This window comes from Malania oleifera, chromosome 11 (assembly GCF_029873635.1).
Source record: "Malania oleifera isolate guangnan ecotype guangnan chromosome 11, ASM2987363v1, whole genome shotgun sequence".
Lineage (NCBI taxonomy): Eukaryota > Viridiplantae > Streptophyta > Magnoliopsida > Santalales > Ximeniaceae > Malania > Malania oleifera.
In genome coordinates this window covers 64,882,453-64,896,568 of record NC_080427.1, presented here as the reverse complement: position 1 = coordinate 64,896,568, position 14,116 = coordinate 64,882,453, and the positions used below count along the sequence as shown (strand labels likewise).

Below are 14,116 nucleotides of genomic sequence, written 5' to 3'. Positions count from 1 at the left end.
CAAATAGTTTTGACCTTGATAGTTTAATGTTAAGAGTAAAAAATATATGTTTATTAAGATGTTAGTTGTATTATAATAGTGTTTAGATTCAAAAACTATCTCAATTATATTTAAAATTCAATTTACAAATTCAACATTAAACACTTAATGTCAAATTTCCTCAAGCATCCTTAAATTATGATCTTTAAATTATTTTAAAGGTGGTTGAAAGCGAACAACACAAATAAGTGCAAACATAAATAAAATAATTATACTGTAATTTTTAATTTTTTAAAAATAATGAAAATAGAACATACAGATTTAAAACTAACAATATAACCGTTTATGTCTTTTCATTTAAAGTAGAGGAATGAAAAAAGGGGGAAAAAAAAGAACTTGAAAATATACCTCCGCCTAGGCCTGATAAAATGGATAAGAATCCGTTAATCCGACTCGTTTTAATCGACATATAATCAACTGCTTGCTAAATGAGTCGAACATGATTTTCCATTTTCATATTTGCCTCCTTAGCGGGTTGGGTCGGATTTATCCGGTAGATATCTCCCAACCCGCTTAAAAGCCTATTACTATTTAACCCATAAAAGCCCAACAGCCCACAGCCCAAGTACCTAGAGCCTAGTGCGGCAGTACCCAAACGGCCCACACGCCACACAGACAGCCCACACGGCTACAGTCCGTCAGTCCCACTCCCAGGCTAGCCCAATCCCAATTCCCAATTCCCAAATTTCAAATCTCAGTTTAGGCTATTAGGTTTCATTGTTTCAAACTTTTAACTGCCACTCAGGCCTCAGCCACGATTTCAGCTGCGCGCCACCTCCCAGGATCCAGACTGAGACTCCCACTCCCAGCATCCCACGAGCCACGACGACGAAGATTCCCACTGCCGTCGCCGACTGCCACCCACGAGCCACGATTCCCTTGCCCAGTTGAGTACCTAGTTCGTTTGAGTTTTGTTGTATTTAAAATATTTAAAATTTTGTGCTGGTCTTTGTTCTTGTTGCTGCGCCCTGCAGCATCCTTTGTAATTTTGAAATTATAATGATTGTTGGTTCTTATTCTGGTTGCTGATTGATGCATTTGATTGTGTTGATTCTTTTCCTTCCCTCTTGTTTTCCTTTTGGCTGTTTGGGTTGTTTCTTTGGCATATTTGGATGCTACTGTGGACTGGTATATGTTGTCAATTCATGGCATATACATGCTCTTTGCAATGCTTAGTCATTGGCATGCTATGCTTAGTTGTTGTTAAAGAAGGCTATGTGTTTAGTTGGAGTTCGTGAATATTTTCTGTGCTTTACTGTTTGGAGAGTTGCTGTTTGGTTGTCATAAATATTGGTTGTTTACTGTCAGTTTCTGGTTGGTTACTGTAACGTTCTTTTGAGGTACTGAGTGTAGTGTTTCGCTAATTTTTTTTAATTTTCTGCTGCTGTTAAGTGTGTGTTCGTGTGTGACAATAAGTTTAGCAAGTGAGTCTGGGTTAACTAGCTCTAAAAGTGTTGTGATGACCTCTGTAGAGTGTAATCTGTTTCATAAGAATTATATTAAATTAAATAAAGGGAATTTTATAATCGCAAGTTGTCATATACAACTTAAATTATTATGACACAAAATAAATTATTAATAAAATTATATTTGAGAATGGCGGATTATCCACCACGAATTATCCGACTCGAAACCTCCTAATCCGGCCACTTAAACGAGTTGAATATGGATTATGATTTCTTCACCCAATAATCTGCCTTATCTGTCATGGATTATCCGACCTGATTCGCTTTGCTAGGTCTACCTCCGCCATCATACCCCACCCCACCCAAAAAAAAAACAACAAAAGCCCCCAACCTCCATCTGCTCATCACTTCCCTTGCACCGCCCCAGCTGCTAAGCCTGCCACTGCTGCTGCGGCCTCTCGGGTGCTGCTTACTTCAGTAATTCCTCTCTCTCTCTCTCTCTCTCTCTCTCGTATGCCTGGGTAGCCATGGCTGCCGTGGGGCGATACTGCCACTGCAGGCGTCCATGGTGCCGCCTCTCCTCATCTGCTTTACCTCAAGTCTGCAAATATGTGTATGCACACACATATGTATATATAAACATATATAGATAATATATACGCATATATTGTGTGTATATATACACACACACAAACATACATATATCTATTTTTCCTTATCCTATTTTCAAATTCCTGGGAACCAAACAAACGCACTTCAGGCTGTCGTCTCCTCCCTATCCTTTCTTTTTCACTTCACAGCGCACACAGCCAACACTGATTTTTTTTTTTTTTTGGATACCAAAAGAAGAAATCTCATTGATAAATGGAGACTTTACAAAAAAGAGAAAAAGGCTTCACCTGTCAAAATTATGGATAAATCCAGAAAATGATAAACTAACAAGACAAAAAAAACTGGAAAAAAAATAATATTCAGAGGAGAAGATTGCTTCATTCTCTCTGAACCTCTGAAAAACTAACTCACTTAAAGCAATGGAAACCAACACACCATAAAGATGCCAGATAATGAACCTTCTCCCACACCAGCTGCCAATTCAATTTTTTCTCTGAAAATACCCATGCATTATGCTCCAATCTATCAAAAGAAATGGACAAAAATTCCTCCACCAGGTGACATTGTGTCGGTTTCTTGGGTTTTTGAAAAGCACTGCATTTCCAAAGTGCAACCCTCTCCTTCCTCCTACTGAACCCCTCAAAAGAAATAGACAAAAATTCCTCCACTGTCTCACCCAACACTGATTTTTGAAAAAAATTCGGCACTTGAAGGAGAAACACTCACACACTACCACAACAATTTTCTAAAGCATTCAATCATATTTGTTTCTTTTTTTTAAAATGCTGATTTTCTGAAAGCATAGCATGAATATTGGGTTTTCAAAACACACACATTCACTAATTCTCTTAAATGCTCACGCTTCTTGGAAACACACAACAATAGTTTTTGAGGCACCAGGACTAATTTCATAAGGCCTTCAATAGTCATTCACATAGCACTCTGATCTTTAAACACATTTCTTTAAGCAGATAACACCCAGTGTGACGATTTTATGAACAAACACAGCGGACATTCTGATTTTTGCATATTTTGAATCTTATACAAACTCAACAAATTCCATATTTTCAGTGTATAGAAAAGGAAACAAATGTATGCATGAGACTAATCATTGAAGATGCACAATGCAAAGTATAAGAGCATTCATAAAATAGTGCATAATATGACCCTCTAGCATGCATTAACCACAATAAATAAACACTCACACATATGGTAGTAGATATTTACCTACACTTATCCCTTCAAAAGAACAGAGTTTTTGCGACGAAGAAGAGTATACGGAGATTTTGAGAGCATGGAGAATAGGAGAGACTAAAGAGCATATGTGTGTGTCTCGGGAATTGTGTGAGAAGCCTCCTTTGCCCTAATCCAAAGATTATAGGGCACAAAAAGGGCTTTTGTCTTGGGCCATGCCCATTGGTTGGGCAATGGGGAGAGATAAATGTCTCTTAGAGAACAAGGTAAGAAAGAAAAAGAAAAAATGTGCATTTTAGATCAATAGGGAGGAAGCAAGACAAAATTGTATTGAACCATAGGATTGTAAGAGGCACATGGCGAGAATGAGGGGAGTTTAAGGTTAAGGTTATGGGGAAAATATGATTAAGGGCGTGGAAATGGATTAGTGTGGGTGGACATGTCATTGGGGAATGTGCATGTTTTTTGTAGTTTCATATGGCAATTTGTGAGGTTTCTAGACAATGCGGTGGGATTAGACGTTAACATAGTTACTAGAAAATGCTAACATTCTAGTGAACCACGAATTGGCACAAACGTTCTAAAACGTGGTACATTTTTGTTCTGAAACGTTAAATCTAATGATCCAAAGTTTTAATTTATATTTCACATAACTTTTTATTAGTTAAAAATGAGGAATCATCGCATTTTAATTCTATTTCTATAATTATTAATCTATTCCATAGGAAAAAATCTTCTTTAGATTTAAGAACACCTCAATGTCTTCTCCAAAATATACAAGTGCCGTTACACTTTTTTTTTTTACCAATATATCTATTTAAATATGCCCCTAAGATTCCACATTTTAGAGTATATGCCGTATTGTGACCCCGTTCTGGTTCCATGAACTGGAACCTTCAACGTTCTAGGAAACATTGGGAATTAGGTGATGGGAAGGGGTTGGGTATGGAATTAAAAGTCAACATAGGAGATTAAGGTTCAATTGGGCCCTAATCCTAAAATTGAGATCCAATTGCACCTTATTTTTGAAGAATTAAGGCTGAATTGGGCTTCAATTAGAGGTTTGACATGCAATTGGCCCAATTATTTAGGCCTCAATTCAAGAATTAAGACATAATTGAGCTTCAAGCAAAAAGTTGGAATGCATTTGGGCTCCAATTTGGATTTTGAAGCTCAATTGGGCCTCAATTTGAGAGTTTAAATACAATTGGGTTCCAATTTGAGATCTTGAAGCTCAGTTAGGCCTTAATCAAGGAGTTGGAAGGTTCAAAGGGTGCAGTTGGGTTGGATTTGCAGATTAAGGCCTAATTGGGCCTCATTTTGGAGGTTGATGAGTTATGAAGGTGTCTTGTAGGGGCTTAAAGGGAGATGCAGTTCAATTTTGTAGGATTGGATTAAATTGGGCTCGATCTTGTGAATTGAGGCCCAAATTAGGACATAGAGGCCTAATTAGGCCTTCATTTGGAGATTTGGCCTCAAATGGGCCTCAAATGTGGGATTCAGTTGATTTTTGGAAATGGAAACCAAGCTGAGTCTCTATTGGGAGTGAGGTGAGTGTTTGGGCTAGGTTCATGGGATAGAGGCCCAATTGGGTCTCCTTGGGGTTTAGGCGAGATTTAGTTTTGGAAGTTGATGGGTTACATTTGACGAAGTGGATGTTCAATGGGCTCAGTGTAAAGGCTTCAAGGGAGCTGAGGTTCAATCTTGGAGGGTTGGGCTTCAATCAGGCTTGGTCTTGTGAATTAATGCCCAAATTAGGACATAGAGGTCCAATTAGGCCTCCATTTGGAGATTTGGGCTCAAGTAGGCCTCAAATGCAGGATTGGGCTGGTTTTTTGGAAATGAAAGTTGCATTGGGTCTCCATTTGGAGTAAGTGTTTGGGTTAGGCTCATTGGATAAAGGTCCAATTGGGCCTCCATTGGGGTTTAGGTGGAATTTGGGCCTCTGTGTATGTTTCAAGAGGTTTTGATGACTTGTGAAATTGACTTTGTGTTTATGTGCTTGCATAGGAGTTTTGGGGGGGGGGGGGGGTGTAATCAGTTTGAATCGTTTGGTTTTGATCAAAATCGATAATCGAATCAAATTTATCGGTTTTAAAATTCTCAAACCAAAATCAATGGTTTAGTTTAACTGAAAACTGACTCCCTCCTGTTCAGTTTTTCTTTTTTTTCTCAGTTTTTATTAACTACTATACAAATTTTAAAAATTCTTGGCCAAATTGAAACAAGGCCAGCTTAATAAAGAAATGGTTATGCTAATGGACAGTGGGCTTTAGAACTTGAAATGGCCCACCTTAATTTTAGATTAGCCCAACCTGCTTTTGTTGGAAGCTGTGAGAGCATAACCAGGGTGTTGTATGGGATGAATTTCTGAAGGAGGGAAAGGCCTTGCCTTTTTCCTCCCGGTCAATGTGGGACAATTTGTTCCCAACACCTAGGGCAGCATAAATCAACAGGCTTTCAGAGTTCAGGCCCTTTACTCCTCTGTTGTCCTGCATCGAAAAGAAGGAATTTGGGGGGATTTCTGTTTTTCTATTAGAATCATCCCTTCTGTATTCTTATCCTTACAAGTGCTGTAAATCCAAAATAACAATCAAAGCTTGAATTTAGAAAATCAATAATGTAAAATACTAGAAAATGTATATATCATAAAAAACAAGTATTTTCCTATTAGGTTGTTTTTCCTTATGGTTCTAAATCCAAAACCAATAATCAGTTTTTTATAAAATTAAGAACTGAAACTGAGACTCGAAATCGGAACACAGGACCGAAATATCAAATGATTTGCGTTTGGTCTGGTTTTTGATTTTTTCAATAAATCTTGTACACCCTAATATGGTTTGATGAAGATTTTGTTATTTGTATTTAAGTTTGTTCTTCTTCTTTTTGTTTTTATGACCTTGATTGCCAATTTTTGTTTTGGTTTGGGCATAGAGAAGTGATGTTTTTAAAAAAAAAGGCAGTTCGGTTCACAAGCTCTTGTGTATGCAGGGTTTGGGGAAGGGGTGGACCATGATGGGTCTATAGTATGCAGCCTTATCTTGCAATTTTTGCAGGAGGTTGTTTCCACATGTAAAAAAGAGAAAAACACTGTAAAATTTTTATTTTAAATTTTTTTTGGTGAGATGGGAGGAAAGAGGGATTGAGTGCAAGGCTATGGAAGAGAGAATAATCAAACTTGAGAGCAAGTGCCCTTTTTTTTTTTTTTTGTGCTTTTTGACGACTTGAGAGAAAGGACCCATATAAGGTTGTCCCGTTGACCGATACAAAAGATTTTAGATGGCTCATTCTGCAATTCATAAGGGAAAACTCTAACTTGAACCCTCTAAGATAAGTATTTCCTAAACCAAGAGACTTCACAACCTTTTAAACTCAATATTTGAGGTTCTTGAGAACTCTAAAAATCAAACCATGTCTTGAAAACACCTAGTTTTTCTATATGATGCCTAGACAAAAAAGGGTGTCTACTGTCTACACATATGATTCATTTTCTAGGTGTACTCCCTCTCTTTCTCTCTCTCTCTCTGCGCACATCCTGTGAACAGAGCAAACACAACCCCCTCCCCTTGCACTGCTTGTCTTCCCCTTGATGAACTTCTAGCCTTTTAAATGACCAAGTTGCCAGTTACATAATCTTAACTGGCCTATGACCAACCATACCCTTCTTGTGTCTCTGGAGGTATGCTACCTATGTTTGCACAAAGTAGAGAAGTTTGCTCTGTTCCTTTGTGCATCTCTGTATGGTAAGTTTACTAATAAATTATATCATGAAATTCCAACAGAAGATGTTTCTTATACAATCAATCAATGTAGACAAGCCAAATCTTGAAAAGGAAGGGAAGCAATTGTTTTGAAGGCCCTGTTCCTTCGGCTGAGAAGCCTGAAGCTTCAAGTGTGTAATAAGATGGGGAGAGAGGGGCTCTTTATCTTTTAATCATGAACAATTATGACTCCCTGCCAAAAGAAGATGCTTAATCTGGTACTTTTATCATATACACATTGAAATTGCTTTTGATGTAATGACATATATTGATAGTGGGTTATGAAAAGTGCCATATTTACAACCATTACAATTTTGGAAATCATGATTATAACTTCATAATTGTACTTGATGAAAATTTCATGATAATGCACTATATGTTCGTTGAAATTTCTCAACCAAAATTTCTCACTCGCCTTTGGTTTCAGCGAATAGTTTCTTTCAGTATTTACTCTGGTGGATCTACAGTGAGACTGGGTTACTTCTAGTTTTGTTCTGTTTTTTCCGTTGTGCAGGGAGGATATCCCTGGTTTCCTTCTATTATTTTTTTCTTATTGTGATCTTTTCCTCTATTTAAAAAATTTCATTGTTGACCAAAAAAAAAAAAAATTATAGTAGGACAAGTTTTGCTTCTTTTTTTATAGCTAGTACTAGAAAGCCATGTTAAACCTTTTGATTTATGTTTTTGTTTATGTCTTATGTGTTCATTCATTGTTTCGTTGTTTTATTGATTGTTTTAATCTTGAAGTTTTTGGTGTGATATTTTTCAAATGTGTTGTCAATAGACTGTGTATCGATAAAACAAATACTATTAACACTACAAGTAACAATAAATACGGAAACCATAAGTATATTTGCTACCCAATATTCTTTTAGAAAAAAAAAAAGTAAACCAATGTCTCTAACCTAGGATTACCCTCTGACAAGCCATGAAAGCAATAAGGACCATGCAATCAACATGAAAATACAGAAGTGTACCGCACTTACCCCAAAAAAGGGAAAATGAAAGAAAATGAGCAATTTCCATGGAACATAGCACCTGTAATGTTGCAGGATAATGATATAGATGAATTTGTCTCAGTAATTTATGTATTTCTATAATGTTTTAGCTTTTAGTATTCATATGGCTAGTAGGCTAGTAGCTCTTGGCCACTTGGTATGTGGTATGGTGTCTCCGTCTGTCATTTGGTAATGCATCTTATTCTAATTAATTCATCCTGTTGTGATAGCTTCTAAACTTTATGTTTTAACACAGGTTTTAGATCTTTATTCAAGCATATTAAATTTTCAACAATCTTTCGCTAAGCTGAATTTCTTAATTCTTTTTTGTTTGTCTCAAGATCAATCAATAACTAATTTATGTTGTACACTGGTTTTGACTTGAATCTGTGGCTACGAAGTATTGTACCATAAAATAACTAAATTTGTCTCCACCTGAAAGTAATTTTCATCTTTACCTTTTACAAACTGAAAATTGAATAATATTTTCAATTTGGACCCTCCATCAATGCTAGTTGATAATGCGAATTTGATGACCTTGTTTTCCTTGTAACTTAATCTTCTATTCAATCTCAAGGAATCTTTGTGGGCTTGTGCCTATGGTTTTTCTTTCCCATTTTGGCAACTCCTATTACATTTTAAAGATAAAATAAAATGGCTCAAAATGGTGAATCCTTGACATCATGGTGTAGTAAATTGAACATTATGCATGCAAAATTGATTTTGTTGGAGTGAGAAATTGGTCACATCAATGATTTTTCATTGGTCAAAAGCAAAACCCTTCTCTCTCTCTCTCTCTCTCTCTCTCTCTATACTTCTTAGTAATGGATACACATTCTCAAAGTTTCAATGTGTCTCCTGGAAAGTAGTAGTTTGAACAACTGCAACGGTAGCATGAGCCAGTGGAGAGCAGAGGAGGCCATTGCTGGCAATGCAGAAGCACTTGAGGCTCTTAGAGAACTGACCACATTTCCACACTTATATTCTCGTGAAGCTCGAAAGCTCGGTCTCAAGGTAAGACCCTGTTTGATGTTTTGTTTTGTTTATTGATTTTTTTTTTCTAATTTCTTTTGATCTGTCATCCTTTTGATTATCACAGTAGTTTTGGCTATGATTTATGCTATAACATTTTTTATTGTTTCAGTGGCCTCGAAGCTTGTTGCTATATGGTCCACCAGGCACTGGGAAGGTTTGTATATGCTACATATAGAAATTTTTTTTTTTTGTTTGAATTTTATACTTTGTGTTGATATTATTCAACTGTGGCTAAATTGTTTCTTTCTACCTATTCAATTCTTTGGATTATACAAGTTTTTTAATATTTTATTTGACATGGATAAGTTTGTGAACCTGAATTCTCAGTGTGCATGAAGAGAAAAATTCTCTCGAACTAGTCTTGCTATAGTTCTAAACAAAGCCTTTTGTGTGTATTAATCGACTTTTCCTCCTTTTTCTTGCAATGCTAGACAAGCTTGGTACGTGCTGTTGTTCGAGAATGTGGTGCACATTTAACTGTTTATGGGTATCATATTTATTCCTACAAATTTTTGTTGCATTGATATGTTGTAAGCTCTTCTTGGATGGATTATCTTCTTTTGGTTATATTTTATTAATTCAGTAGTCCTATTGTATCATGTTTTAATTCTTTCCTATTTTTGGTGCCTGGGAATGTACTGCAGTTCTCATTTGGTTCATAAAGCACATGCTGGAGAAAGTGAGAGACTTCTGCGGGAGGCTTTTTCTGAAGCGTTGTCCCATGCAAAGTTGGGCAAGCCATCTGTTATCTTTATAGATGAAATAGATGCACTTTGTCCTCATCGTGCTCCAGGGTATGCAACAATTGATATTATCTGAGATAAATTTGTTTAAATTTATGTCACAACTTAATTTATTGATTCATAATTTTTGTTGCTATTAGAGTGCAGTTAATAATGCAGACAATTATGTTCTATGTATAGAAACTTAGATATTATATCTTTTTGGTTACAAACTAAAATGTGTGAATAGATTCATGATATATAGCTAAATAGTAAAAATGGTTCCATTGATATGCATTTATTGTCGTGTGAATGTAGGAAGATTTGAACCGTGTGCTTGATGAGCTCCCTCCTTGAACATGTCCATGCCTTGTGCTTGCCAGTTGGTAGTTGTACCAATGCTATGATAGCCATTAAGGTGCCATTTGTTTGCACTAGTCTATGAAGTTATGTTCATTCTTAATGGGTTCAATAATAAGTGGACTGGTGGTGCCTCTTAGGTCCTGTTTGGTAAAGCTAAAAAGTACTGTCAAGAAATTGCTTTGGGGAAGTTGTGTTGTGGGAAGAAAGAAGAAGGTTTGAGATTTATTTTATTTTAATTAACAATTTTATTTATTCGGAAATATTAGGTTTTGTTTTATAATGCTTTAAAATAAAGACGAAGATTACTCCTTGTCTTCCTTGAATTGTTTCTTGTAAACCCTAATTTCAATTCCTGATTTGACTTCCGGTTTGCCTTCAAACTGCACCATTGTTTGAGTCCTCTCAGTGTAAAATCTGTTCATTGGAAAATTGGATGAGTCATGAGTACGGGAGATCTTCTCAACATTCAACCTACAAAACTCAACTTACCCTATCGCGATTAAATCTGGAAGAATCTGGTGAAGAAATTATGAAGTATGCTGGTATTGCTGATAAAGACTTAATATATGCTCCTAAAGAAGATTTTAAAGAGTTCTCTTTGTTTACAATAACAACAAAAAGCCTTAAGTCCCACTAAATGGGGTCAGCTATATGAATCCTTCTTTGCCAATTTATACAATCAAGGACATTCTCCTCGTCTAATTTAGAGCTATGAAATCCTTTCTCACTAACTCATTCCGAGTTATTTTAAGTCTATCTCTACCCCTTCTACTACCAATAATAGTAACTAACTCATTCCTCCTAATTGGTGCATTACTTGGCCTGCTTTCAAATGACCAAACCATCTAAGCTGCCCCTCTCTTATCTTCTACTGATGTTATGCCTAACTTATTCTGAATATGTTCATTCCTTTATTTATCCGTTAATGTTATACCACTCATCCACCTTTGATTCGCTTTCAACAACTTTTACTTTTTGGATATGTTGTTTCTTAGTTGCTCAACATTCTGATCCATATAAAATAGGTGGTCTTATGGCCGTCCCATAGAACTTTTCTTTAAATTTTAAGTGTACTCTATGATCACACAGCATGTTTGAAGCAGTCCTCCATTTGATCCAACCTGCTTTAACTCTCTGTATAACATCCTAAAAAAATTGTTTGATTGGAACACAGCTCTTGATTCAAATTTGCAATATTTCAAACCAAATTGTATGAATTGTGGGGTTGTCGTTGATCCTCGGAGGATAATTTCAAATTGGGTTTGGACAAATGGAAAGATATTTTAGTTGGAAATTTCCTTGTTAAATCTTCTCCTTGTTTCTAATTTTGATCAATTATTGACAAAATTTGGAAGAAGACTGCAGATGTGGACATTTTCTCTTTGGCTGTTGGAGGATATATCTTCAAATTTGAAGAGCAGGATGGTAAATCATGGGTGCTAGAAAATGAATTGTGTTTCATAGGTCATAAACCTTTATTCATTAACCCTGCAGAAGAAGGTGAGAAATTTCAGCTTAGTAAGATCCCAATTTGGGTGAAATTTTTTGTTATTTCTTCTGTTGACTGGACATCTTTGGGGCTGAGCTATATTGCAAGTGCAGTCAGTGTTCCTCTTTTCTTTGATTCTCAAACAAAACAAATGGAGAATCTATCTTATGCCAGAATTTGAGTAGAGATAGAGTTTAATGATTTCTTGCTAGATTTTGCAGTGATTAGATCTCCTTCTGGAGATCTTATTAAAATAGACATTGAATATGCCTGGTAACTGGAAAAATGTCATAGCTGCTTAAGCTTTGGCCACTCCTCCAAGAACTGTAAGACAAAGAATATTTGGGTCAAGAAGGGCAGTGTTAAGGGATTGTTTGGAACCACTTATTCAGAAGTGCTTTTTAAAAAAAATTGCTGAATTTAATAAGTGCTGATAATAAGTACTGAACTGGAAAAGTGTTAAAAGTTATAAGTGTTGTTTGATTATTTAAAATAAGTAGTATTTGGATACTTACTTTTATTATCGGGTACTATATGACTACTTTTAAGCATATTTTAAATTAAAAATAGTAATATTTTTTAATTAACAGTTTCATTGATAATTACTTAATTATTTATAATTAAAATTTAAATATTTTCTATAAAAAATAATATAAGATTATTATTTTTAATTAATAATAATCTTATTATTAATGTATATTTATAACATATTACTACTATATTAAAATATGATAAAAATGATATCATTTATTAAATTGGAAAATTTAATATATTTAATGTTAATTTAAATTAATATATAGTTCTTGTTTAGTCCAAAATTGAATTATAATAACTAGTATGTCTTAGCTAAAATAATATAATATTATTTATTAATTAACAATAATCTTGTTATTAGTATATATTATAACTTATAATTATCACATTAATTTATGTTAAAAGAGTATTAATAAAAAAATTATATTTTTAATTTTATTGAATATTAATTTAAATTTATAGATGGTTCTTTCTATTAATTCCAAAATTTAATTATATTTTATAATGATTAATCGATTATAATGCATAATAAAATCATATATGATTCATTTTTAAGTAACAATTTAATTAATAATTATGTTAGCCGTTATTTTAATTAATATTAAAAAACAATTAACAATTTAATTAATAATTATGTTAACTGTTATTTTTAATTAATATCTAAATATTTTTATTAAGCAAAAATTATATAATATTTTTTTTGATTAAAAATAATCTTTTTCTTAATTTATATTTTTAACATATGATCATCATATTAATTTATGCTAAAATAATAATATTTTAAAATTTAATATTAATTTAAATTAATGGCTGGCTTATCTTCTTCATTTCATAATTGAATTATGTTTCATTAGTAATTAGTATATTATAATACATATTAAAATAAAATATGATTATCTTCTAATGTATTTTTTGAATTATACAATAACTACTAAATTTTCTTATATCTACAAAATTGACCCCACCTATGAACAGTGTCACTTATAAGTGGCCAAAAAGTTATCTTATATTGCTTCTCAAAAAGTGGTTCTAGAAAAACACTTTTTGCAATAAGTTTTGTAGTATAAGTGAGAAATGCTATAAGCACTCTTTTTCAAGTACTCCCGAATGGGGGCTAATTCTTCGGAGGCCCCTAAGAGGAATGCTAACAAAGAGTTGTTAGCAAATGCTGAGATATTAGTTTTGAAGAAACTGAAGATGCTGGGAAGGAAGTAGTAGTGCTGGGAAAGATTGTTAGCGAAAGAAAGGATGTTAGATAAAGAAACCAAAGAAGCTGGGAAGAAAATAGAGGTAAACCGCTTCTAAAGTTAGTACTGTTCGTGTTTCTATAAATGACTTGTCTTTCCCACTTCAGAGATCCATTTGGAAGGCTAAAAACCCCTCTAAGATTAAGGCTTGTATTTGTTGTTCTTAATATAGTTACACTAACAGTCTGTTGCAGATTAGGAGGCCTTTCAAGTCTTTATCTTCAGATTTGTGTTCTTTGTTTTCAAAATTCAGGATCTGCTTCTGACCTATTTCCTCATTCCTCCTTTTCTTGGAGGGTGTGGATTAGTCTTTTTGGCTTACTTGGAGAAAATTGGGTACGTTAGGAGTCGGTGGAGGATTTGTTGGGTATCTATGTTACAAGTTCAGGAAGCAGTAAAGATGCTTCAGCGCAATGGAGCTGTGCAATTTTTGCATTTTTTCTGGAGGATTTTGTTGGAAAGGAATGCTCTGATTTTATGGGGAAGAGGATGTCTCTGATTATGCTTTGGGATAGAATTCAGTATTTGGCTTCCTTGTGGACTTTCGTAGCTGGTTCAAAAGGGATTTTCATTTTCTGACCTGCAGCATGATTGGTTGCCTTATCTGTTTTGATTTATTTATTTTTTTCCTTTTTTTTGGCGGTGAATCTTTTAAGGAGGATTTCTTATGATCCTTCTTGTACTCCTTTTTCTTAATAAAATTTTCTTTTTCTATA

General features: G+C 34.5%; 1 protein-coding gene across 3 annotated transcripts in view; it reads left to right on the top strand.

The window, feature by feature from the left end:
- The first annotated feature begins 737 nt into the window (after nt 1-737).
- The window catches only part of LOC131168628 (cell division control protein 48 homolog B), a 62,387-nt gene continuing 49,008 nt past the window's right edge, over nt 738-14,116 (top strand). For 2 of the 3 annotated variants that reach the window (XM_058128215.1, XM_058128217.1), the window contains exons 1-5: nt 738-925; nt 8,880-9,024; nt 9,155-9,199; nt 9,477-9,532; nt 9,690-9,839. In XM_058128215.1, coding sequence (XP_057984198.1) covers nt 8,905-9,024; nt 9,155-9,199; nt 9,477-9,532; nt 9,690-9,839 — 371 coding nt within the window. In that variant the 5' untranslated portion in view covers nt 738-925; nt 8,880-8,904. Of the gene's footprint in view, nt 926-8,879; nt 9,025-9,154; nt 9,200-9,476; nt 9,576-9,689; nt 9,840-14,116 lie in introns of those variants that run through there. The other variant, XM_058128216.1, reaches the window with a different exon arrangement.